The sequence below is a fragment of the Lissotriton helveticus genome, chromosome 8, assembly GCF_964261635.1.
Source record: "Lissotriton helveticus chromosome 8, aLisHel1.1, whole genome shotgun sequence".
Lineage (NCBI taxonomy): Eukaryota > Metazoa > Chordata > Amphibia > Caudata > Salamandridae > Lissotriton > Lissotriton helveticus.
This window is the reverse complement of record NC_136069.1, coordinates 845,218,748-845,243,417: the sequence shown is the minus strand read 5'-3', so window position 1 is coordinate 845,243,417 and position 24,670 is coordinate 845,218,748. Positions and strand designations below refer to the sequence as shown.

Here is a 24,670-nt window from a genome sequence, read left to right as displayed (position 1 = left end):
ATATACCTCTTCTGCTTATGTTGTGTTTAACAGTACTTAGTTCAGCGGCGAGTCAGCTGGTCGGCCACAGTGGTGCCATTTGAATTTCATTTGGTTACATGTGCCAGAGCGCAGCTTGCTTGTCGGAGGGATTTTCTGATCCAGCTTTTTAGTTTGTCTAGGCCACCTTCATAGACGTCTTGTGTTTCAACATTTAATCACATGTCGTGTTTGACATTGCTTTTGGATTGCCGCTTACAATTGATGCCTGTATCAGAATTTGAATAACTTCTCCTGCCTTTTTCTATATTTAACAAATATATATAAAATCGGTTAAGTGATTGCTCAGCATTGTGCTTGGTCCAGATATTGAAAAGCCCGCTCATAATTTGTGTGACTTATCCGTGCAATGCTTCTTTAGACATTAGAATACAGTAAACATAATTATTATAACATTGTAGGGAATTAAAAAGCATATTTTATGGTTCCATCATGTTTGTTTATTTTCTTATTTGGTGGTATGGGCATGTCCAAAGTTTCTGTTCAAAATGCTTTTTTTCTGTGTTGCTGATGCTTGTGTGTATGGCGGCTCCACGACAGAGTATGCAAGGGTACAGGTGCTTGTCTTTGTGGAGATGCAGACATGCTTTCATCCCATGCAGTCCAGGTCAGCAGCTCTAGGGCAGCAAACACAAATATGTTTCAATGTCTTTGCTTTGAGATCTCCGTTGTAGTGGTCTCCCACACGGGGGCCTATGTTACTCCACTGCTCCCACCTCTTAATGACATGTCAAATCGTGGATCAGTGCTTCCTGAAATGTCTGTTGCATTTTTTTTTAGTTCTTCTATGGAATGCAGGGTGGAATAACAACAAGCAGTGGCATTGGCAATAGGTCTCGCCTTTGGGACCTTATAAGTGTTTAGCCATGTAACAGTTGATGTTCTTGCACCAAGGATATTGTGCTGCATAACTAAATACTGAAAAGGTTCCAAAAGCGAGACCTATTGGCTATGCCAATACTTGTTAACTTTGTATGCATCAAGGCTTGATTGGGAATCACAATATTTGATCTGGAACAGAGCCACCATTCAACTGTGATGTACAAACGTGCAGAATCTTTGTTGAATGTAGTTCAATGGTTTCTTCTTTTGCTGCATTGTTTGTGCTTTGTCTGAATAGTAGAGGAGCGTGACGTAGGACCACTCTTTATTTGCAACAATGACTATTACATCTTCCACAAAGACTGTCATTTTCACACCTTACATCAGCTTTTTTGGCCTCTCCTTCATAGGGTTTGCAGGCTGGTGGTCACTGCTTGAGGCAGTGGTGTCACTGGCAGCATCCTTGAAGATGTAGGATCATATTTGACCTTGATTAGCCCACCCTTATATTCTTGATTTGGGATCATTACAAATACTTGTTTTGAAAGCTTTATTTGCATTCCTTATAAACAGTGCTTAGGGTAACAAGCTGTCTAGAGCTACTCTAATATAGCATAGGGGTCATGATTGGTTAGCATTCACTTTTTCCACTTGAAGCGCTGTTAGTGATCCATTTAACTGCACACCTAAAATTTGGTCAGCCAATTGTTCCAAGCTTTTATTCAAATTTAGTTCAAAGTTTTTGCATTATAACTTGAAAAGTTACATAGAACATACATAGCTAGAAAGGCATCATAAGATACTGTTCATTTCCATTAAAAAATTATAATTTAAAGTATTCATATACACCAAAACATAAATTCATACTTGAACAAAGTTTGTACAAAGCGTAATTTGCATTATTGGTCTCACTGTCCATAAATGAGGATCTTAGACCTTACAAATGTGCCGTTATTTTAGATCAGAGCAATTAAAGATTACATAGTTTAAATCATTTACACCCCCATTTATACCAAGAGCATATGTTTCTATTTCTACATCTTCCTATGCAACATTGTGATTCCTCATCAGAAGATGACCAATCCTGACGTTTTAGAGTAGCCGCATCAATCCTCTTTCTGATGTAGCAGCAGAAAGATTTGACCTGAAATCAAGTGGAAGTTATGCCTACCAAATTATGCCCACTCCAGCAATTTATTTGAGTGCTGAGATGTTTATTCACAGTCTAGTTGGAGGCAAAGGATTCAACCACTTGAAGCACCCGACTAATTTCAGAGCGTGACTCAGAATTGTCCTGTTAAAGGGGTGGTCTCATCAAATTTCGTGGTGCTGGAGAAGATGGGATGAGATGGACATCAAAGGTCATAGCAGGTACATTCTGCTTCAACACAGGTGTGCTTAGGGGCAGTCCTTAGTCGCCACCACACATTGTGGACCAGGAGGTCTCACAGTATTATGAGCTTGTAAATGGCCTGCAAAATTATCTCAGACTCATTTATGGTGACCATGCCCTTTTCTAACTAAATCAAGTTGTGTCAAGCCAAGTGCATTCATTTAGAAATCATAAATCAGTGTATGAATATTATTGCCCCACCATTTAAAAAAGAAACATTAAAGCAAATATAAGCAGCGATACTCCTTTATCTCGAATATTTTGTTGGGCCATATTTTTTTAGGTACTCCACACTATTAGATGTTAAGACTCTTTCGCTGCTCACTCTACACAATACTGCATGTGTGCAGGCATTGAGCAACACATTTTAGAACTTCACGCAGGTCTTTACATCTTGTTAATAGCCACCTGAAAGGAGCACTCGACTTCCACCCTTCCAGATTTGACTGAAGACTTCCAAGAACTGGTAAAAAAACGCAAGGACAACATTGTTCAGTGTGTTCACTTTTACTTTATATGTTTCTCGGAAATTTGATACAAGGCCTAATATAGGAAGGCATGGTTGCAATCTAACAGCGTGTTTTTTGCACTCTAACTAACTGCCGAGCCCCTCCTCCCTTCATTTTGAGATATAACTGAAGTACTAACTAATTGTATAAAAAAATCCAGGAGCCATGTTACTACTTCCTGTCTTTGTCTGCAAACGTAAGGATGGAGGCATTCTGCCTTCCAATAAACTAAAATCGGACATCTCACAAAAATTGAAATAATATTGTTTTTATTTAGGCATTCATAAACAAAAGTACCACATCGGTGACTGATTATATAGTAACGAATAAACTTTGTTCTAACTGTACAGTCGTATGACGTTGGAATATTTCAACAAACCACTTTTACATTTAAAAGACCTTCCTTTTCATCTCCAAATGCATAACGACAGCGGAATCTTACAAACCAAAAGCGCATATTAAATATATGCAAAACGAGATATCATTAGCACTTAATTAGTCATGATCATCTATTTCCATAAAATGTGTTTCTTGTCGCATCATACTTTTTGCTGGGTAAATATCTTCCACACTGCCTGGCCAGTATTACCAAACAGAGCATTTTGCTTCTCCCTCTTTGAAATATTCATGATTTTTGAGTTATGTTAGGTTCACTCTGGTAAACAGAATGTCACTTTCAAAATGTATTAGGACATTTCCAGTGCTTAATTTGAGCCAGTGGTTTTCCGATGCTCGGCACAGGCACTTAATTGCCAACACTAGTATTTATGCCAGTCTGCCACGTGGTGGCACTATTTGTCCAAATTAAAGATGAGCACACAGTAGTTGTTTATTAATTATATAAACATAAAACAGGACTAATACCAGCTGCCCAAGCCATTCTCATAGCTTTGGGGGCCTTGAATTGTCATTCTTGTAGGAGTTTGATGGTTAGTAGTTGTGATTGTACTGTCATTGGCAGGGGCAATGAATTGTGCAAGCTGCAGTAGCCTCCAGAGAAGGGCCCTTCACAAATGAAGCACTGGACATTTTAATAAATCTCATTAACTTGAGAAAACCCTGTTTTGATGACCAGAGCTCGGGAATGCAGAGGTAATTAATGCCCTGTGGTTTGAGCTCTGCAGTCAGCAAAACAAACATTACTATGATCCCCCAAATTACCCTTTCTAGACTATTCCCTCCTCTACCCCTCCCTTGCATCATCTCAAACCTCTTTTTACTATTCAGATCTCACAAACAAGCCTTTCAAAACCATTCCCTCTGACACTCAACCCCCCATCCCAAAACTGCTCCTGCTGCTAGGGTCTCCAAATAAACTCTTTCTAGACCCTTCCCTTTTCCATACCTCCACTCCTTTTCAATCCAACAGACTCACAAGTCCACCGCTCATATTCATTTCATATTTCCCTATGCTAATTCACCACTAATCCTATTTGGGTTCTTATAAAAATGCAACTACAAATTAAATTAATGTAGATATTTTTCAAGTTAATGTATGCGCTGAAGACTCCAAAAATGAAGTGCACAAACCCCTTTTGCTCCTGTGCAGAAAATGGCATCATGAAACAGGCAAAGGCGCTCAGTACTGTGCACTTACATTAACAACATTGGCCCGATTCACAAAGGGCCTTTGCACTCGTGGTGGTGGAGGCTCCGTAGCCATTGGGGAGACTCCCCATTCGGTGCTGATTCTCCACAATGAGATTTCACATTCCAGAGGTTCCGGCCTGAGTGCGGAGACTCCCCCACAACTGCAGGGTCTCTGCCACAAGCGCGGAGGCACTTTGTAAATCTGGCCCCATGTCTGCTGGTTCACTAAATTGCTTGTTTAGTTTATATCGAAGACTTAACCCCTTCGACGCTCATGACGAGCTCATCATGAGGCACAGTGGAGCTGAGCTCGTCATAACCGCCGCGGAACGCCCACGCGGGGCTAATTCCCCTCCAATGCAGGACGTACCATTGATTGGGCTGAGTCGTGACGAGCTTAGCCCGTCATGAGCACAGCTACACTGTACAGCATGACGAGCTGAGCTCAACACGAGCACGGCGGCGCCGCACGTGGCCCTCCTCCCCCCACACCGCAGGGAAGGGGTTAAATATCCCCTCTTTTACAATTCTGTGGCACAGAATGTAAGGATAATGTATTCACATAATGTTTCAGAGGAGAATCTATCGGGTTAGTTACTACATCTCTTCAGGACGTGGCTTGAGAAAAGCAACATTGGACCATGCATCTTTTTCCTATAGGGTGTTGCAATTGAGTTCCTTGTATTATAACCTAGTCCATAAAATACTGCTGGATTAAAATTTTGTCTACAACTTGGTTCTAAAATGTTGTTAGCTCTTCTTCACTTTGGAAAGCCTGATTTTCTTTTCCCTGGGCAACCGCAAATTCGTCGGGATAGATGGGTGCGATGGCTACTTGCTGTTCTTCCACTCCCTTTGCAGCTTGTATTTTCCTATAAATGAAAACAGAAGTCTTGGTGTTAGCTTTTCCTTTAAACTTAGAAATTAATTATTTGTATTTACCATCAGAATTGATATCCATGTACTAAAGAAAAAAGAACAAGCATATGCAAAGCCAATTTGTCTCGCTCTTGCTACAGAGCACCAACCTTTTGACTTTGCATTCGCGTACATTCACGATTGTCATCCTATGATGAAGTTCCCAAAAAATACATAGACATTTAATAGAAGATGGCAATCATGCTTTCCCATGCAGACATCATCAGCCATTTTCAATGGCCTTGCTTATGTTTTTCGAAACCCCCCATGTAAGGTGCCCACCATATATGCATAGCAGTATTTTGCAATGATTTGATTTTACCAATACTTGTGAAGCACTTCAACAAGTTTTGGCAAAAGTCAAACTATGAGCAACCTGGTGTCAGACGGGGGCAGTAAGATCCATATCCTGCAATGGTAGAGTGTAGTGGACCTGGTCGTCTCAGCAGGGTCACCCTAGATTTTTGCCTTCCTTTGCTTAACTCATTTTTGTTGGGTTTTAGGACTCTGTGCAATTTTTCCCTGCTAACCAGTGGCCTATGCTCTTCCTTTTAAACATGGTAAAATTGGCCTACACCTGATTGCTATCTTTAATTTACTTGTAAGTTCCTAGCAAATGGTACTAACTGTACCCAGGTCCTATACATTTAATGCTACTAGTGGAAAGCAGCAGCATGCATTGTGTCACCCACTAATGTAGCACTGTAAAACATGTCTCAGGCCTGCCACTGCAGCCTGTAGTGCAGTTCTAAGCTGCCATTTGGACCTTGCAAAATAACTCTTATTGTATAGTATTGTGAGAGGCGCACACCTTAATCTTCCTCTTAACCAACATTTATTTGGCACTGTATTCAGACTATCGCTTGCTGTGCAGGATTAGAGAGCTGCCTGTCTCCCTATTATTTAACAGCAAAAGTATTTCAGGTCAGTATTTACCTCCGAAACCTGCGTGCACTGCACTGTGTTTTTAACATTCAAAGTAACTCCAAAATGAATCAAATTAACAGTTATTCTCCACTTAATCACAATATCTTTGACACAAAAAGTGTTTGCACAAAGCGTTTTCTGAATTTTCCCCTATGACAGGCCTAAACCTTCCTTTTTAATACCAGTATGTCACCACTAAGGTAGGCCCGGAATATTCAAATGGGCAAGATGCATGGTATATAAATTAATTGTAATTTAAAATCCTCTTTAATAGTAAAGTTACATTTTAAGTTACTATTCTCAGAATGTCCCTTTTTAAAAGTTGCAAAAAGAACAATTGATGGACAGAATGTTAAACAATGTCAAACATTCACCCCAGTACAGATATTTGGGCCTAAATTCATTGTTTTTTGCTCTCCATGCTCTTCCAGTTTAAACCCAGCCATATGCAAATCAGTCTTGACCCTGCTCCCCATGGGAACAGTCCAGCATGAACTGCCAGGCCTGGTCCTCCTTGGAACGGAAACAGGCATCCTAGGACCGCTTTTAGGGTATCACCCCTCATCAGCCAGGCTAGCTTGACTCCAGTGGCATAGAGATCACGTGACCCACGTCTGGGCATACCCGTCCCACTCGGGGTGACAAATGCAAAAAGAACAATTGATGGACAGAATGTTGAACAATGTAAACATTCACCCCAGTACAGAGATCTGGGCCTAAATCCATCGTTTTATTTGCTCCGCATGCAATTCCAGTTTAAACCTAGCCATATGCAAATCAGTCGATACCCTGCTCCCCATGGGAACAGTCCAGCCCGACCTGCCAAGCCAGTCCTCCCTGGACCGGAAAAAAGCATCAACTGGTCACAGGATGCTTGTTTCCGGTCCAGGGAGGACCTGGCTTGGCAGTTCGGGCTGGACTGTCTCCATGAGGAGCAGGGTCAGACAGATTTGCATATCGCTTGTCCAAACTGGGGTGGCATGGTGAGTAAAAGAACGATGGATTAAACTCAGATCTTTGACTGGGTGTGACTGTTTGCATTGTTCAGCTTTCCGTCCTTCATTTGTTTTTTTTTGCTGTTGTCACCCTAAGTGGGAAGGGTATGCCCAGACATGGGTCCCGTGCTCTCTGCACCACTGGATTCAAGCTAACATGGCTGATGAGGGGTAATACAATACAATAGCCATTTATAAAGTGCACAGCTACCTCAAACAGAGGTTTGCCGGCACTACGCAGACAACAGCAGCTAAATAGCAATATACAGATATTATCGCTGCTTAAAGAGCCAGGTTTTTAAGGCCTTCCTAAACTCATGTTCCAATTCAAACTGGCGCAAGTAAGATGGCAAAGAGTTCCACAATCTTGCGGTCCTGACCGAAAAGGACCAACCCCCTTGTTGGGTCTTGGAATTGTGGTACTGAAAATTCTGGACCCGTGTCATAAACATCGTCGTATCATGACGATGTTAGTATCAATAGACCGAGAATGACGAGTATACTATGCACGAGTATTTTCATCGTATTCGAGTCACGAGATCACCCTGAAAACAGAAATTCCGTCCTAAACCCTTGGGTTCCATTTTGTGTACGGCAGCCATTTTGTGATTGCCCTCACATAGGCCGATGACTAAGGCTAAAACGAGTCTTAAGGACACGTACACCTTCACTGACTTTTGTGTGACCTGGGCAAGCTGCCTCCACTGCCTGAAGCCAAACCTGTTCAGCCAGTTCCTTTCCCAGTGGCCGATCGAGATTAGTATCAAGGCACAAACATACCATAAACCTTTCATCGCATACAAACCATGCCTAATCTTACACACACCTGTCTCTGTCATTTGCTTTATGACTTGCTTTACGAGGAGGAGGTGCCCGATTTTATTAGGGGTCCGTCGATATCTGATGAGAAATGTTGGGCCTTGCCGGGTAATTGATTGTGGGCTGGACAAACTGAAAATGGGCTTGTCATCATGAATCTGCTTTTTCTTTGTCGTGAAAATATGTGAATGGTCAACTGTAAAATAAGGAATGTTTGCCTAAAGCATAATATTTTGTATAAAAAGGGATGGCTGGCTTTGTAAGATTGAGCAGTCTCCTGAGAGACTGTTGTAATTCTAGGATACCTGTTACTGGCTGCAGCCAATAAACTTGATCTTTGACTTCACCAAGAAGACTCTGTGTTTCTGTAGTCTGAAACAGGAAGAACTCGAAGTCTTAGGGTGTGTTCCATGGCACCGCTGGGTTCTGAAAAACCCAGTACTTCAGTTGGCGCCCAACGTGGGGCGATTTCAGCGGTACCGGTCCAAGCCAGAGGTTCGTGAGGAGCTTCGTGTGAAAATTCTGGAGGAAGGCCAACCACTTCATCGATCCCTGCATGTCGTTCGTGGTCCGAAAGTCTTTGCTGCGAGGTTCCCCGCTTCCCGACGGCTACAAAGGACTGCTGCCCTGACTATCGCCCTGTTTTGGACCCTTGATGATTTGTAGAGCGAAACGATAGGCGAGTCTTCTGGTGACGTCATCGATACCTCAGTTAAGTATGAGTGGAGCGTCTCCCAGTCCTTAGTTTGGTTCTTAGTTTGGGTATCCCATTGGGATCTTTGATTTGGAACGTGCAAGTACCAAAGCCGAGGGACTCGTGTATTCACGAGACTATCGTATTCGATAATCCTTTGAAGTTTGAAGCTAGACTAGTGAGCGAAGATGTCTGGTCTTAGCAGACTTGTAAATTTGTTTTGTCTCGGTTGTAATAGGGATTCCCGATTGGAGGACTCGTGTCCGGTTCCTCCAATTGGAACTCCAACCAATGAACTGTATGTGAAACATGGCGTAGGGCCCATCGCATATAATGAAGTATGGATCCGATACACCAGGAAAGATGGTGTTTTAAAATGGCCCCAATACGGTAGTTTTGACACAGAGATCCTAGACAATCTGGAGGTTAGACTCTTTAAGAAGAAAGCCCGGCCGGCGATGTTTGACTCTTTCCGCCTATGGCGAAAGGAAGCCAAACAGAAAGAAATTAAATTAGCAAAAAGAAATAAAAGAGAAAAGGGTATCTCGATAATGCAAGCTGCTATGCAGTTTAAAGATAACGAAGAAGAACAGATGAGTGAGCAGTTGCACAGGCAACGTAAAATGGTAATCGATAAATGTTACCCAGCTTTGCCGCTTCTTCAGCAAGATGCAGCAAAAGACCTTGAAAAAGATCCTTTAATGTCACACTTATTGAGTTCACCACCCCCTTATGCGCAGAGTGCTACAGCACCTCCGCAACCTTTAGCTGCGCAACCTTTGGTTGTGTTGCCTCCTGCTCCCCCACTACCGCCAGCACCTCTTCAGTTGGCTCCTACTCTTCTGGTCCAACCTTCTCAAGGGCCACTGACTCTGCTACCAGCTTCGCTACCTGTTCCGACTTTAACTCCTGTAACTTCTACATCTATCCTTTGTAGGAGAGTAGGGTCTGCTATCCTATGGTCACCCCAAATTTTTGCTTTTTGCTTCACTGGTTTTCGACTACTGAGGCTGTGGGCCTGCTGATCAGACCCCCAGCCTGCTGTTCTCTCACTAAATTACTGACACATGTGCTATAGGCACATACCAATTGGAAATGGACTCCTTGTCAGCCCCTGTATAATGCACTATAGGTGCCCAGGGCATAGGGGCCACCAAGGCCTACCAGGGGCTGCAGCATATCTTTTGCCACCCCTGGCTGGTTCTTAAATTGACACAACTGGCTGATCACTCAGCTGGGGTAAGGTGGTGTAAGCACCCCTTGCTTAGATATAGTATACCTATATCTAAACCTATATCTGGACACAAGTAAACCTGTGAGCCACTCCTATGGAAGGCCTCATCAATCCTGGAGGCAGAGTGCGTGGTTTTATGTGAGATGGAGCTCTAGCATGAGCTGAGCCTGTCTGCAGCTGTCGGGAACAACTCCCTAAGCTGTTTCAGGATAATGCCATACCATATACTCTTAAGTGCCTTATAATCCTCGCGGTTAAATAGCAACTTTGGTTTGGCTTTATCAAAACATGTCGTGTAAGGTGTCATACGATTTGGAATACTATCCCCTCGCCAGTTCTGGCGACGGGGATAGCATTCCACCCCTCTAGAGGGGTAAGACATGTTCCTTTACTGTAATGCGGTTAATTTCTCCAAAGACCTTAGGTCCACAAAATGGATGCCTCTGCCACAGACAAATGTCTGGACCCCTGCAGCTGACCGAAACTCGGCCAAATGGGTCCTGGACAAAGGGTTTCCTGTCACAGGAGGGTGTCACCGCCCTCCAGACAGGAGATAGTGGATTGTAGCAGGGAGGTCTGAAAGAAACCAGACACTGCCTGGGGCGCACAAGGCTGCCCCTTGCATAATCCGGCCAAACCGGTTCTGGGGCACTCCAGCCCTCGTGCCAGGGCGGCCTGGATCAAAGGAAAGGGGTGTATCCACCCCCTTCCTGGGTCCCACCCATAGGGGGGGACCTAGCAGGTAATCACGCCCCCCAGATTGGAATAAGAGTGGGAGCAGTGCCAATGCACATCAGATTTCCTGGAAGAAACATTAGAAAGGAAACTCTGGACCCTTGGACCTCCATCTCAACGTGGAAGCCCGAAGAATCTCCCTTGTGGTCAAGGAGTGACCACCCTGCAGCAGCAGGCACCATCCAGCCCTCGACGTCTACTTAGTTGCAGTTCCCGCCGGAACTCGAGCGACTGAGATCAACGAGATCAAGCTTGCCTGCCTTCCAACAGACCGATCCACAGTCCCTGCAGAGCTGAGACCCGTGGAGGCGACCGGAAGCGTGAGGCTCGCCATCTTGAATTGACCACGAGACGCTGACCGTGCAGCCCACGAGTGACCCTCGAAGCTGTGCACCGGGGTTTGAGAAGCCCCCACCCTGAGCTACTCCTGAGCCGAAGTTCAGCACTCCACACTCGACGAGTGCTGCGTGGGGCCCTTCTGCTCCATTTGGCTCAACGCGTTGGCCCGGTCACTTGCCCGCTGGCTAGTGGTCCCTGTGCCGACGAAACTACAAAGAAGACTCGTGAATCTGGTTGCTCCAGATCCACACCAGCTCCCCTGAAAAGGAGCCCCGACTCTGACCTTCCTGGTCCGAGTGAGAAGCAATCTTCCGATCCCGCGTGGATTGCTCTTGCCAAGTGTTGTTTGCTCCAAACTTGAAGCCGACTGCACCGACGGTGAGAGCCTGCGTGGGACAGATCGTGACCTGCTCCTGGACATCGCAGATGCCCCAGAGCCCACGTGACAGCGGAGAGAAGCTCCTCGACGACCACCTGATTGCGCCCGACATTGCCTGGTTCCGTCCTGGTTCCACCCTGGTCACTACTGAGTGACCCAGACTCTGTCCCCTCTGCTTTCAGGTACCCTTCGACTTGAGTCCACCCTTGGACTCCACCGGACACTTCATCTTCAACCTGCCTGCAGCCCTTTCAGCTTCAAGCACCAAGAGCCTGCGTGTCAAAACCCGACGCCACTTCGACCCTGTGCACCCACTTCCTGTGGGTGAGGTAACTTTGCTCCGCCGGTGTTCCCACACTGGTGCACATCTCTAGGGTCTGTGTGTTAAGTTTTGTTCCTCTAGGTCCAGCGGAAGTGTCCTTAAACTTTAACTTTATGACTTTTACGCACCATTGGTTAACATTGGTGCATGCGTGCGCTTTCCGCACAACTCCCGAATCCCGAGGGCCATTCCCGACTTCAGCATTGCTTGTCCTGACTGCTCCCAGCGATTCCCTAGGCCCTAGGCCTAACCACTGCTCGAGTGGCATCTCTTATACCACTTGTTTAGTATATGGTTTGAGTGGCCACCCGCCCTCATCCATAATTGTGCAACTTGTATGTTTAAACAGTGCTTTTGATTTAACGCTTGTGCCCCTTTATTCATAAAGAATACTGGGGATTGTTTTTAGTAATAAACACATATATTTTTATAATATATACTTGTGTGGTGTCCTTTCATTTGATATTACAGGATTGTATGTGGTAAAACAGCTCGCTTAACACGACCTCTTAAGTTAAGCCTTTAGGCTGCTTAGTCCATGCTACCCCTAGGATAGCTTGTCTAATAAGGTTGACTTACAACCAGACACCATAAGGGATTGTTTGGTCTGATAATAGGTGGTTCCAGAATTGGAAACATCACCTATCAGGCCAACTTCTCACATCCTTACTACCTCCTCTGCTACTGCTCCTACATTGACCTTGTCTCAGCCCGCTTTTTCTCCCGTCCTGTCGACTTCTCCTTCTGTTCGACAGAGAATGACTGATACTGTTGCTAGTCTTATATTTCCTCTCATTGGGTCATCTGGTGTGACCCCTGATTCGGAGCGTAAACAGTCGCGTAGTCAACTGCCTGATTCTCGAGAGAGAGAAATGTTTGACCGTATGGCGCATAAATGGGTTACTTGCCCTTTAAGATATGATGTGGAATCTGTTATGGATGTCTTCCGTCAATGGGAAGCACCGAAGCAGAGATATGTTTTTGAGAAAATGTGTGTTTTTCTTTGTGAGCAATTGGAGGACAATGAATTGGAAACCAATCCGCCTGATTTGTGCCGTGTACGGTCTGAGTTTGCAAAGGGCACGATTGTGGGTTCCGACGTTGAAAAAGCAGTTGCGACGTTGTTGTCGTTTAGGAGTGAGCCTCCTTCTCAGCCACTATTTGAACCTGACTCCTCTGTTAGGAAGAAAGTATGACAGTACCCACTGAGGGAGGTTCCTCCGGCATGGAAGGAAGAAGTACCGGTTGGTCCGAATAATGTTCCCCCAGCTATACCAGCGCATTTTCAGCGTGTTTGGGTACATGTCCTATGGAAGAGATCTGAAGTCTTGGCTCTTAAGCAGACTTTACCTGACCCCCGTAAAAATCCTGCAGGGTATTACAAGGAACTATCACAGACCGCAGACTCATGCATTATGAATCTAGCTGACATAGACATGTTGTTTGGGAATGTTGTTCCACAGCCTTTGTGGGGATTGATTCGCCATACAGATCATGCGCAAGAGTTGGGTGACTCATGGGCTAATATTAGTGCTGCAGATGATAGACTAGTTGGTGGTGCTAAACCTGAGCCTTTAGTAGCAGAACTCCCTGGTAAGATCGTTACTTACATGAAGACTTTAATGCCTGCGATGCGTGTGAATTGGGATAAATTGTCAGCATGTAAGCAGAAGAAAGAGGAGACCGTGTCTGATTTCTTCACTAGGTTTGAAGAGACGTTTATCGACCACAGTGGTCAAGATATGAGTACGGAAGGTGGTCAACGGTTGTTCGTTGACAAGTTTGTACATAATTTACTTCCCGAGCTGTGTAAGAAATTGAAAGATTCAGAGAGTTCTTGGGCCGTTTCCTCTTCAGCACAAATATTGGCAACTGCACAGTATTATGAAAATAGGGATAAAGATGAGAAGGATAGAGCAGACAAGAAAACTAAAGAATTAAAGACAAAGGTGCTTTTACAGCAGGCGTATCCGCCTCGTGGTGGTCAGAGTAACTATCAGCAGCCTCAGCAATTTCAGAGAAACTTGCAAAGGTTCGAGTTTTCTTAACAACGTTTTCCTGTAGGTCCTAATCAGTGTGCATATTGTAAAGAAGAGGGTCATTTTAAGAGTAGCTGTCCTGCTTTGTTACAACGTATGAATGGTGTTTCTAGCACAAGAGGTCGAGGCATTTCTCAAGCTCCTAGAGGTAGAGGACGAGGAAATTTTCCCCAGAACACGCGCCCTTTTCCTCCTCAAAATTCAATGAATAGTTTTGATCAGCAGAATAACACGTCTGGTAGGACGACTCAGTACTATGCAGATGACTACTATGCGGAAGATGAGAACATGGAAGGTAATGATTGCTAGGACAGCCATAGACAAATAGAGGGCGTTGTTTCAGTTCCAGTAGATCAGAATGGACCTTATGTTGAGGTGATTACATCAGGTGTGTCAGAGCCTTTTCTGTTGGATACTGGTGCACAAAGAGTTCTATTATGCACTCTAAACTCCCTGGCGCACCTTTGTCTGGCGAAACAAATGTTTCAGTAGGTTTTTCTGGCGCCCCGGTTAGGAATCCGGTTTCTAGTCCTATGTCCCTTTCTGTTGGACCTTGTGAATTCGAAGCACCCCTTATTCTGACGACAGGTTGTGGTGAGAACTTGTTAGGATTGGATCTGTTGAAAAGATTGTATGCGACGTTGTATTGTTCTCCTTCGGGAGTACGACTCACACTGGGTAAGAAAGTGGTCTCCCCAATGTATTTGTCGAAGGATAAACTTCCGATGGAATTGTTATCTCTTCCTGAGATTCTTTGGGCTACTGGTCCTAATGATGTAGGTCTCTTGGAAATACCGCCATATGTCGTGACATTGAAAGCCAATGTTAAAATGCCACGTATTCCCCAATACAAGATCTCTAGTGAAGGCGAAAAGGCGTTACTAGCGATCATTTATGATTTGATTGAAAAAGATGTAATTGAAGAGACAAGAGGCAACGTTTGCAATAGTCCTGTTTTGAAACGTACTGACCCTTCTCAGCCACCTGTTTACATATTTGTGATTGATCTTAGAGAGGTGAATAAAATTGTTTTGCAACAGTTTCCAGTTGTTCCTGATATCACTGCCCTATTGACTATGATTCCAGCTTCCGCGACTTGGTTCTCGGTGATTGACTTGAAGAATGCTTTCTTCAGCATCCCAATTGCCGAGGAAAGCAGAGATATTTTCAGATTCAGTTTAGGAGGCCGAAGTTTCCGCTTCAAACGCGCTCCCCAAGGCTACTGTGAAAGTCCATCGATATATAGTCAGGCTTTAAAAACACAGCTTGACACGATTGTTTTACCTGATGGCGCAACCCTTATTCAGTACGTCGACGATTTACTCGTCGCTGCAGATACTGAGGAAATCTGTAAAGAAGCCACGTTGTCGTTGTTGCGTCATTTGTCTGATTTGCATCACAAAGTGTCTCTTTCGAAATTGCAATATTGTCGACAAGAAGTGACCTACTTAGGTCATCTCTTATCAAAGGAGGGAAGGAAACTGACCCCAGAAAGAATTCAAGCAATTGCAAAATTGAGTGTGCCAATAACACAGAGAGAAGTGCGTGCTTTCTTGGGTATTACATCATATTGCAGACAATGGATACCGAATTTTTCTTTGCTGGCCAAACCTTTGGTAGCATTGACCTGTAAAGACTCCCCTTCCGTGGTCTGAAGATTGTCAGAAAAGTTTTTCCGAATTGCGTGATGCATTGTGTTCGGCTCCTGTGTTGGGTACCCCCAACTACAGTAAGCCCTTTACACTGTATGTCCATGAGAAAGAAGGATGTGCATTGTCAGTATTGACACAGTCTTTTGGGGACAAGCAGCGTCCATGCGCGTATTTCTCGTCGACTTTGGATCCGGTAGCTAGAGTGTTGCCAAGTTGTTTGATAGCCACAGTGGCGGCAGCTGTTTCTATTCGACAGTCTGCTGGTTTAGTGATGAATAATACATTGATTGTAATGGTTCCACATGCAGTGGACACTTTGTTAAACAGGACCAAGACACAGCACTTAACTAGTGCTCGATTGTCAGGTTACGAGTTAACCCTGTTAGCGAGTCATGTGCACATAAAGAGATGCAACACGCTGAATCCAGCTACGTTGTTGCCGATTGTAGCAGAGACAGATGTTTCTGAACAGCATGATTGTTTTCTCAGGACAGAAGAAGAAACGAAAGGGAGAGTAGATCTGAAAGACACTCCTCTTGTGAAGGGTGATGGTACCTTATGGGTGGATGGCTCATGCTTCAAGCTTCCGAATGGTGATACGACTGCGGCATATGCTGTTACAACTTTGCATACGATTGTTGAAGCTGCACGTATCCCACATAATTCAGCTCAAGCAGCAGAGTTGATTGCACTTAAGAGAGCGTGTGTGTTGTCAAAAGGAAAGAAAGTGAACATATATACAGACAGCCAGTATGCGTTTGGTGTGGCTCACAGTTTTGGACGCTTGTGGAAGGAACGTGGGTTCCTTACGTCTCATGGTACGAAGATACAACATGGTCAATTGGTGAATGAGCTTCTGGAATCACTGACCCTGCCGTTGCAAGTTGCGATTGTGAAATGTAGTGCACACAAGAAGGTTACTGACGACGTTGGTCGCGGTAATGCGTTTGCTGATGAAGTTGCAAAAGAAACAGCGAGAGATGTGATGAGTCGAATGTATGTTGCAGGAGCTGCAAGATGGGTTGGTGACGTTGGAATGTGTGAAGATACAATAGAGAGTGTGAAGTCTATTCAAGCTGAAGCCACAGAGAAAGAGTTGAGTGTGTGGAGAGAGAGTACGGGTAAACTGGATGCAAATGGTTGTTGGGTTGAACTGTCAGAGCATCAGCGATGGTTGCTACCCGATGCGTATGTGCTTGCGGTGGTTACAATGGCCCATGGAATGGCTCACATCAGTGTGAAAGGGATTTGTAAGTTGTTGGCCCCAGTATGGCAAAATGCAGGAATTCCTAAGTGTGCAGAGAATGTGGTTAAGAATTGCATGGTGTGTCTGAAACACAATCCTGGTAGGGGAACCCCAACTCCAGCTGGTCATTTTGCGCCTCCAACGTATCCGTTCGAGGTTTTGCGGCTAGATTTCATCCACATGGAAAGGTGCAACAATTTGAAATACGTACTCGTTGTTGTTTGTGCCTTTTCAAGATGGGTAGAAGCATATCCCCTTAAAGATAGCACTGCCTTATCCACAGCTAGAGCCCTTATCAAAGAATTCTTCCCTAGGTTTGGAATGCCGAGAATGGTCTGGAGTGATAATGGGAGTGAATTTGTGGGTCGAGTGATGAAGAAAGTATGTGAAGGGCTAGGTATCCAGCAAAAATTTCACGCTGCAAAATCCCCCAATCAGCTGGACTAGTAGAATGCTACAATGGCACACTAAAACTGAAACTGGCCAAGATACAAGCAAGCTCTGGTCTTAAATGGCCTGACGCTCTGTCTTTAGCACTCCTATCAACAAGAATGACTGTGCATTCGCGAGTGGGACTTAGTCCTTATGAAATCGTGTTCGGCCGTCCGGCCAACATATGGGGAGTGCCAAGGCCGACAAAATTCAGTGAAACCGAACACCCTGTACTGCTTGATTATTTGTATTAATTGATGGATAAATTGCGTGTTTTACACCAACAGGTTCACAATACTCTGCCTCGGGTCTCTGAAGATCCAGGACATACTATCAATCCTGGTTCGTGGGTCTTGGTGAAAAATTTCCAGCGGACGAAAAACGATCAGCCCCGTTGGACAGGCCCCCACCTGGTCCTTCTCTCAACGAGGTCAGCCGTTCGAGTGGAAGGAAAGAAGAACTGGATCCACGGTGTACACTGCAAGAGGGTCCCTTTGCCTCTGCCGTACGATTGGTGGGTCCAGGAGGGTATCGCTGACTCTGAGACTGTGCCTCGTTTTCTGCCTTTCAGTGATGCACGTGTAAAAGGAACGAATTCTGAAAGTGAAAGTGACAATATTTTGCAAGAAGCTGTGCCACCGTCAAATCAATTGGACACTACCGAGCCTGAACTGTTGTTTCAAGACCAGACATTACCTGGAAAAAGACGTTATAACCTGAGGCCGAGAATCATGGACAAATAAAAAGATTTCTTTTTCTTTACTATTTTTAAAAGTGCAGCTCTCCCATCTGAGAAACTTTTTTATTTTTGTTTTTCGAACCACCATCCGGGTGCAGCTGTAGGGTCGCGGTTGCCGAAGTCTTTGGAGTGCAGCCGAAGACGTTAGGTCGACGGTTCTGGTTGGTCGAAGGGAGTTGCCCTGGACGGACAGAAGCATTCCTTAGCATAGAACACCCTACCATCGCGAGCAGCAATTAGAGAGGATGGAGTTTTTCGAGATGGAGAGACCTGCCAAAGAAATGACCTTTAAAGCTAAAATTTGCAGAATGATGACCAGGAAACGTTTTTTGATATTATGCATTTTCATGTTGTTTAGTGTAATGATGTTTTTAATAGGATATGTCTTATTCTCTTTTCGAGTGACATTTGCACCCACTACACTGCCCATACCTCCTTCTACTGTTTCCTTGCATTCTTTTCATCCTCTGCCTGAACATGAGTCCGCTAGAAGGTTAGAGTTCGTTAATAACTCCTTCGTTCAGCTTTTGCACCAACACCAATTAGTAATAAACACGACTAACTGTTGGGTGTGTGGTCTTATGCCTCACACTACGGACAAAAGTATCCCTTATCTGGTCCTGCCATTCAGCCATAATGGTTCTGTGTGGGCATACAGAACAATGTTCATCTACGCTCATGAAGTCAACCCCCTACGTTCTGTGAAAGATAATCCGAAGAATAGTGCTCTAGTTAAGGGTATAGTAGATATGATTAGGGAAGCTATTTCCTATGAGACTATCCCGAGAGACGAGACACTAGCATATATTGGATGGAACGTGACCGGATATGGAGTTACTCTGAGTGAGAACCAGCGAGCAAAAAGATCCTCCCCGATTTGGATTGTACCCCATCAGGGTCATCTATGTCTGCAAGGTAATGGCAAGAATCCCAGAGCTCAGCTAGGAAGGAGTATTTGCAATGAGACGCATGTTTTTGCGTCCCAGACTTCCCCTTCGTTCCTAGCAGCTAAGGGTACCTATTTCATCTGTCATGATAGAGCATACACATGGTTGCCCCCTGACTTCTCGGGCACATGTTTTGTTTCGTTCCTGTTGCCTCCCACCTACACAGCCACGGCAGATTACCATAAGACAAGGGTAGTTAGAGGTGTCTTCAGTAATGAAGACACTACAGGACAAGAATTTGGAGACTTCGTGAAAGGTTTTCTGCCGTTTTGGGGACCCATGGTTAACAGCAGGAACATAAGGCAATTAACGAGGGTGGTTGAGTCCACCGTAGTTGAAACTGCCGGTGCCCTTAGTAACTTGACTGCTGAGCTCCAGTCGGATCGTCTTATGACTCTTCAGAATAGGGTCGCGTTAGACGTCATACTTGCAGACTGAGGTGGGGTATGTAAAGTGATCCAATCAAGTTGCTGTGTTTTCATTCCAGATAACGCTCCAACAGTGTACCAGGCCATTTCCAGACTGCATAAGATCTCCAAATCTATTCATGTGGATAAAGGAGATTGGTCGCTGATGGGATGGTTCTGGGAAATGTTATGCGTATGGGGATGGAAAATTCTGATGGTCATTGGGATGATCTTAGCCATCCTTTTCCTGTTCTGTCTGTGTGTACAATGTGCTCCTGCTATATGTGGCCTCTTTGCTACATTGTGTGTAAGGAAACCTGTATCGAGGAACGAGCTAAGTAATAGGATGATGCTACAGCAACATCTCAATGAGTTTATAAATATAGACCTGGACTCAGATTAGCGTGAGTAAAGGTTAATTGCCTATGTAAAGGCAAAAGGAGGGTCTGTGGTACTGAAAATTCTGGACCCGTGTCATAAACATCGTCGTATCATGACGATGTTAGTATCAATAGACCGAGAATGACGAGTATACTATGCACGAGTATTTTCGTCGTATTCGAGTCACGAGATCACCCTGAAAACAGAAATTCCGTCCTGAACCCTCGGGTTCCATTTTGTGTACGGCAGCCATTTTGTTATTGCCCTCACATAGGCCGATGACTAAGGCTAAAACCAGTCTTAAGGACACGTACACCTTCACTGACTTTTGTGTGACCTGGGCAAGCTGCCTCCACTGCCTGAAGCCAAACCTGTTCAGCCAGTTCCTTTCCCAGTGGCCGATCGAGATTAGTATCAAGGCACAAACATACCATAAACCTTTCATCGCATAAAAACCATGCCTAATCTTACACACACCTGTCTCTGTCTTTTGCTTTATGACTTGCTTTACGAGGAGGAGGTGCCCGATTTTATTAGGGGTCCGTCGATATCTGATGAGAAATGTTGGGCCGTGCCGGGTAATTGATTGTGGGCTGGACAAACTGAAAATGGGCTTGTCATCATGAATCTGCTTTTTCTTTGTCGTGAAAATATGTGAATGGTCAACTGTAAAATAAGGAATGTTTGCCTAAAGCATAATATTTTGTATAAAAAGGGATGGCTGGCTTTGTAAGATTGAGCAGTCTCCTGAGAACATACACAGTGTTGTACTTCTAGGATACCTGTTACTGGCTGCAGCCAATAAACTCGATCTTTGACTTCACCAAGAAGACTCTGTGTTTCTGTAGTCTGAAACAGGAAGAACTCGAAGTCTTAGGGTGTGTTCCCCTGCACCGCTGGGTTCTGAAAAACCCAGTACTTCAGAATATCGAGGGATGCAGAGCAGGCGCTGGTGGTTGGATCTTAGAGTCCGTTCCTGTCGATATGGGCTGAGCCGTAGCCTGGGCCCCTATCTCCTATGGCTCGGAAAGCAAAGGTCAACGCCTTAAATTCAATCCTCTTAGCCACCTTGAGCCAATGTAATTGTCTCAGGTGAGGGGAGATGTGATAAAGGAAGGGGACCGGGTGAATCAGCCTTGCCGCAGCATTCTGAACCATCTGTAGTCTGTGTATCAGGTAGGCTGGCAGCCCCAGATGCAAACTGTTGGCTTAATCCAAATGCGAGGTCACCAGCGCATTTACTATTATCCTGCGGTTCTCTTCCGGGAGCAAGTGGAGAAATTTCCTTACGCTTTTCAACCTCCCGAAGCACACTGACGAAATCTGCCATACTTGTGCCATGAAAGATAGATCCGTCTCCTACTTGATGCCACAATTTCTTGCTCCCTCTGCTGGAATCGGCAGAGGTGCCAAGTCTGTGGGCCACCAGAGGCAAGATGCGGGAGGGGGTGTCTGAATCAAAAACAGGACCTCCGTCTTATCTGCATTTAATTCCAAGCAGTTACTATTCATCCTACTTCAAATATCTGTCAAACTCCTTGACTTTGTGGAAGGCATTCCTAGACTGTCTTCTCTATGTAGCGCAGCGCTTTTCGCCTTCGCCAATGTGAGGAGAGATTGCATCCAGGCTACAAGTGGAGGGGGTTGGGGGGATTTCCACCAACTGGTAATTAGAGGTTTGGCCATCAGTAACCCCAAGAATAGAAAATGGGAGGTAACTCTGTGTTTCTTGTCTCTGTCCTAGAGCCCCAAGAGACATGTTTCCCATTCATGTAGTGCTGGATGCCCTGTGCAGGTGTACAGTCTAGATGTGGCACCTTGCCAGTAACGGAGAGATGGGCAAGCGCATGCAGCATCTATACGGTGAAAGTAGAGATTGATATTGACGTGAGTGAGATAGGTCCTATGTATAATGTAGACTTGGATAAGGCAAAATCGAGCACTTCACGGAATGTATGTAGGACCTTCCAACTGGACAGCCCATTCCTTGTCCATGGAGGGGCATGCCAAGTCACCCTCCCAGTGGCAGCGCAAGGCCACAAGAGTTGGCCCAGCGCCCATAACATGCAGGTACTGTATGGTGAGGTGAGTCTGATGCTATTGTGTCATGTTGCATCATGTATTTGCCAACGACATGAGAAGAACAATAATAATTGGCTGGGTGGTAAACCTGTGTCCGCAATTAGCATTTCCTAAGGGATGAGAGCACCATCTTAGTAGAGATCTCCCAAGGTATGCAGACCAGTTGTGTGCCAAGTGGTTAGCTCCGCCAATAAGGTGAAGTTGTGGCCTCTAGGCTCATCTAATAGGGCTAGTGCTGGTGCAAAAGGGGTTACTAACTGTGTGAGATAAAGAATCCGGCAGTAGCAGCTGTATGCTACACCCAGCAACACTGAGTCAGGCATGTTTGTGCAGGTGAATGGGTGGAACAAGTGAAGGGTTCTGGGCAACGTCCAGGCTGGTGTCAGCTAGTAGTAGGTTAATTCCCATTTAGCTACCCATTGGAGTTGGGAGGCAAGATAATATTTTTCTACATTCGGTAGAGCAAGCCTGCCATGGTTCGTGGGTAAGTAGAGCTGCTGAAGTGCCACCCTACATCGCTATTTGTTACAGATGAATTCCCTCATGTGCTTTTCAAAAGACCGAAAAAATTATGTTGGGAGATATAGGGGTAAGTTAGCAAGCAGTATAAGAGGCGGAGAAGGACCACCATATTTAGGAGGGTTACACGTCTCATCACTGATAGAGGTAATGTGTGCCAAAATGTCATATAGGATCTCAAGGTTGTGACAGTGTATGTGAGGTTACCATCAAGTAGGTCTGTTGGGGAATTTTATACTTGTATACCCAAATACCGAAACGGCAAAGTAATTCTTCAGCGGGACGAATCTGGTCCCTGTATCTGACCCGGGCTCCATCTGGGTCAGCTTAAACTTGTGACTTTGGGTCGGTCCAACAGGACCAGATAACCACGAGTGGCGCTTTGTGCTTTTTGGTGCTTTTTTCACCTAAAACTTAAAAAAATTCAATCTCTGTTTCTACTGATTAGATTTTTGTCATTTTTGTGTAATTTTCCTCATTAAAATTTACATGATGTTTCGAAATTGGTTTCAGATTTGATTGGCATTGTGTTTTCACTTTATTACTGCTTGTGTGATGCTTAAATACTTTACAAGTTGCCTCTAAGTTAAGCCTGACTGCTTTTGTGTTAGGCAATCATAGGGTTAAGAATATGTTTTTTTAGTGACTTTATGGTTCACTGTGACAGGGATTGTGTTTCTTATTTGAGTAGGACTTCCCATTTCTTACCGGGAGCTTGAAGTTTGGGGTGGGTGATGGTGTAGAGGGTGCGGGGGCAGAGGCACAGTGAAGATTTTGACCCCGTGGCTAGTTAATTCCATGACTTAAGAATTGCGTATGTAGCCATTGTCAATTTTTTAAAATGTCAATGGCTGCAGGGGGCTGGCTGTAAGCCCTCTCTTCTGTAGTGTGTGTATATATATATATATATATATATATATGTCAGCTCCAATTTCCCAAAATACCCAGCCGGGTTTGTAGAAACAACAGCACTCACACGGGCAGCAGCAATCTTATAGCAAGGCGGTTTATTTACAAAAGGCAAACAAACGCGTTTCGGGACTAAAAATCCCTTCGTCAGTGTTATCATTTGGGCGCCAAACTTTTTTCTTTTTAAACACTGTTCATGCCCGCTATTGACATAAACAAAGGACTGATGCATTGCGTCTATAGGGCGCGCCATCTTTGAACGCCTTACATCTTAAGCATTTCGTCTATATGGCCTCATAAAAGGCAATATTTCTGTTGTGTACAAAAAGCGTCACTAAAGACGTCAGTATAATATCACTTGAGAACATCTCGCCGTGTATCGGCATGTTTCAATTCATATTTAGAATCATTACATTCCCAAAACTGGCTATATACCTGAGAAACAACGCATTGCTAAGAATGCACAATTAAAGCAAAACATCGCTATATTTATAAACAACGCTATATTGAGCAAATCTTGCCGTGGATCGGCATTTGCAACCTAAAATCAGGTTGCATAATTCTCGGGTCACAGGCCATAGGATCAGCACAACAGCATATATCATTAAGACGACAAAAATTATTTACACTATATACATTTTCAAAAATAACATCCCTGATACATAATCTAACCCATTCCAAAAGCATTACAGACCAATATCATCTAATTAAACACATTTCTCATGATATTTAGCCCAAGTGAGAGGCAAGTTCCTCCCCCATATTCAGTCCCTTCGGAGCCTTGGTCTCAAGATCGATGATAAATCTAGACTCTAATCGTCTCAGAACCTGCAGCCGGTTACCTCCTCTGGGATTCTCAGCTGCTTGATCTAAGCAGAAATATCTTAGTAAAGTCCTATCACTTTTGTGCTTTATGGCAAAATGCCTTGCTACTGGGTAGCTAAAATCTTTATTGGCAATTGCCCGCATGTGTTCAAGTATCCGAAGTTTAACGGGATTGATGGAACTGCCCACATACCTCAATGAACACGGGCAGATCAGGCAGTAGACTGCGTGGTCTGGGTGACAGGACATAAACTTAGTGATTTTTCTAGCTTGACGACCAGGCACCTCATATGTTAACGTCCTTTTGCTTGCTGAGCAAGCTTTACATTTCCCGCACGGGAAAAACCCTTTGGCATCTTTTAAGGTTCCCAGCTGTTTCCTTTCAATTGGTAGATAGCTATGAACTATCTCATCTCGCAGTGACCTTGCCCTCCTAAAAGTGATAGATGGCACAGCTGGAATGTCAGGGCCCACAATTGGATCCGATTTAAGTATGTGCCAATGTTTGGACAAGATTGATCTCAATCTGAAAGAATTTGCAGCGTACGATGTAATCATTCTAAACTGTACTTTTTCAGATTGAGTCAGTACCTTCTTTCTGAACAGTTGACTGCGAGGAATTTTCCTAACTTTCTTCAAGGTTTCATATAGCTTGTTGGTGTTATAGCCTCTATTCTGGAACCTAGTTATACTGTCACTGGCTGCTTTTTCAAAGTCTTCATTATGAGTACAATTTCGTTTTAATCGTAACAATTCCCCGTAGGGGATGTTGGAGAT

The 24,670-nt window shown here is 44.4% G+C and overlaps 1 protein-coding gene across 1 annotated transcript in view; it reads right to left on the bottom strand.

Annotated features, from left to right (window-relative positions):
* Nucleotides 1-2,745: 2,745 nt before the first annotated feature.
* Nucleotides 2,746-24,670, bottom strand: part of ACE2 (angiotensin converting enzyme 2) — a 637,108-nt gene continuing 615,183 nt past the window's right edge. The window contains exon 18 of the mRNA XM_078657651.1: nt 2,746-5,225. Coding sequence (XP_078513777.1) covers nt 5,093-5,225 — 133 coding nt within the window. The 3' untranslated portion in view covers nt 2,746-5,092. The remainder of the gene's footprint in view (nt 5,226-24,670) is intronic.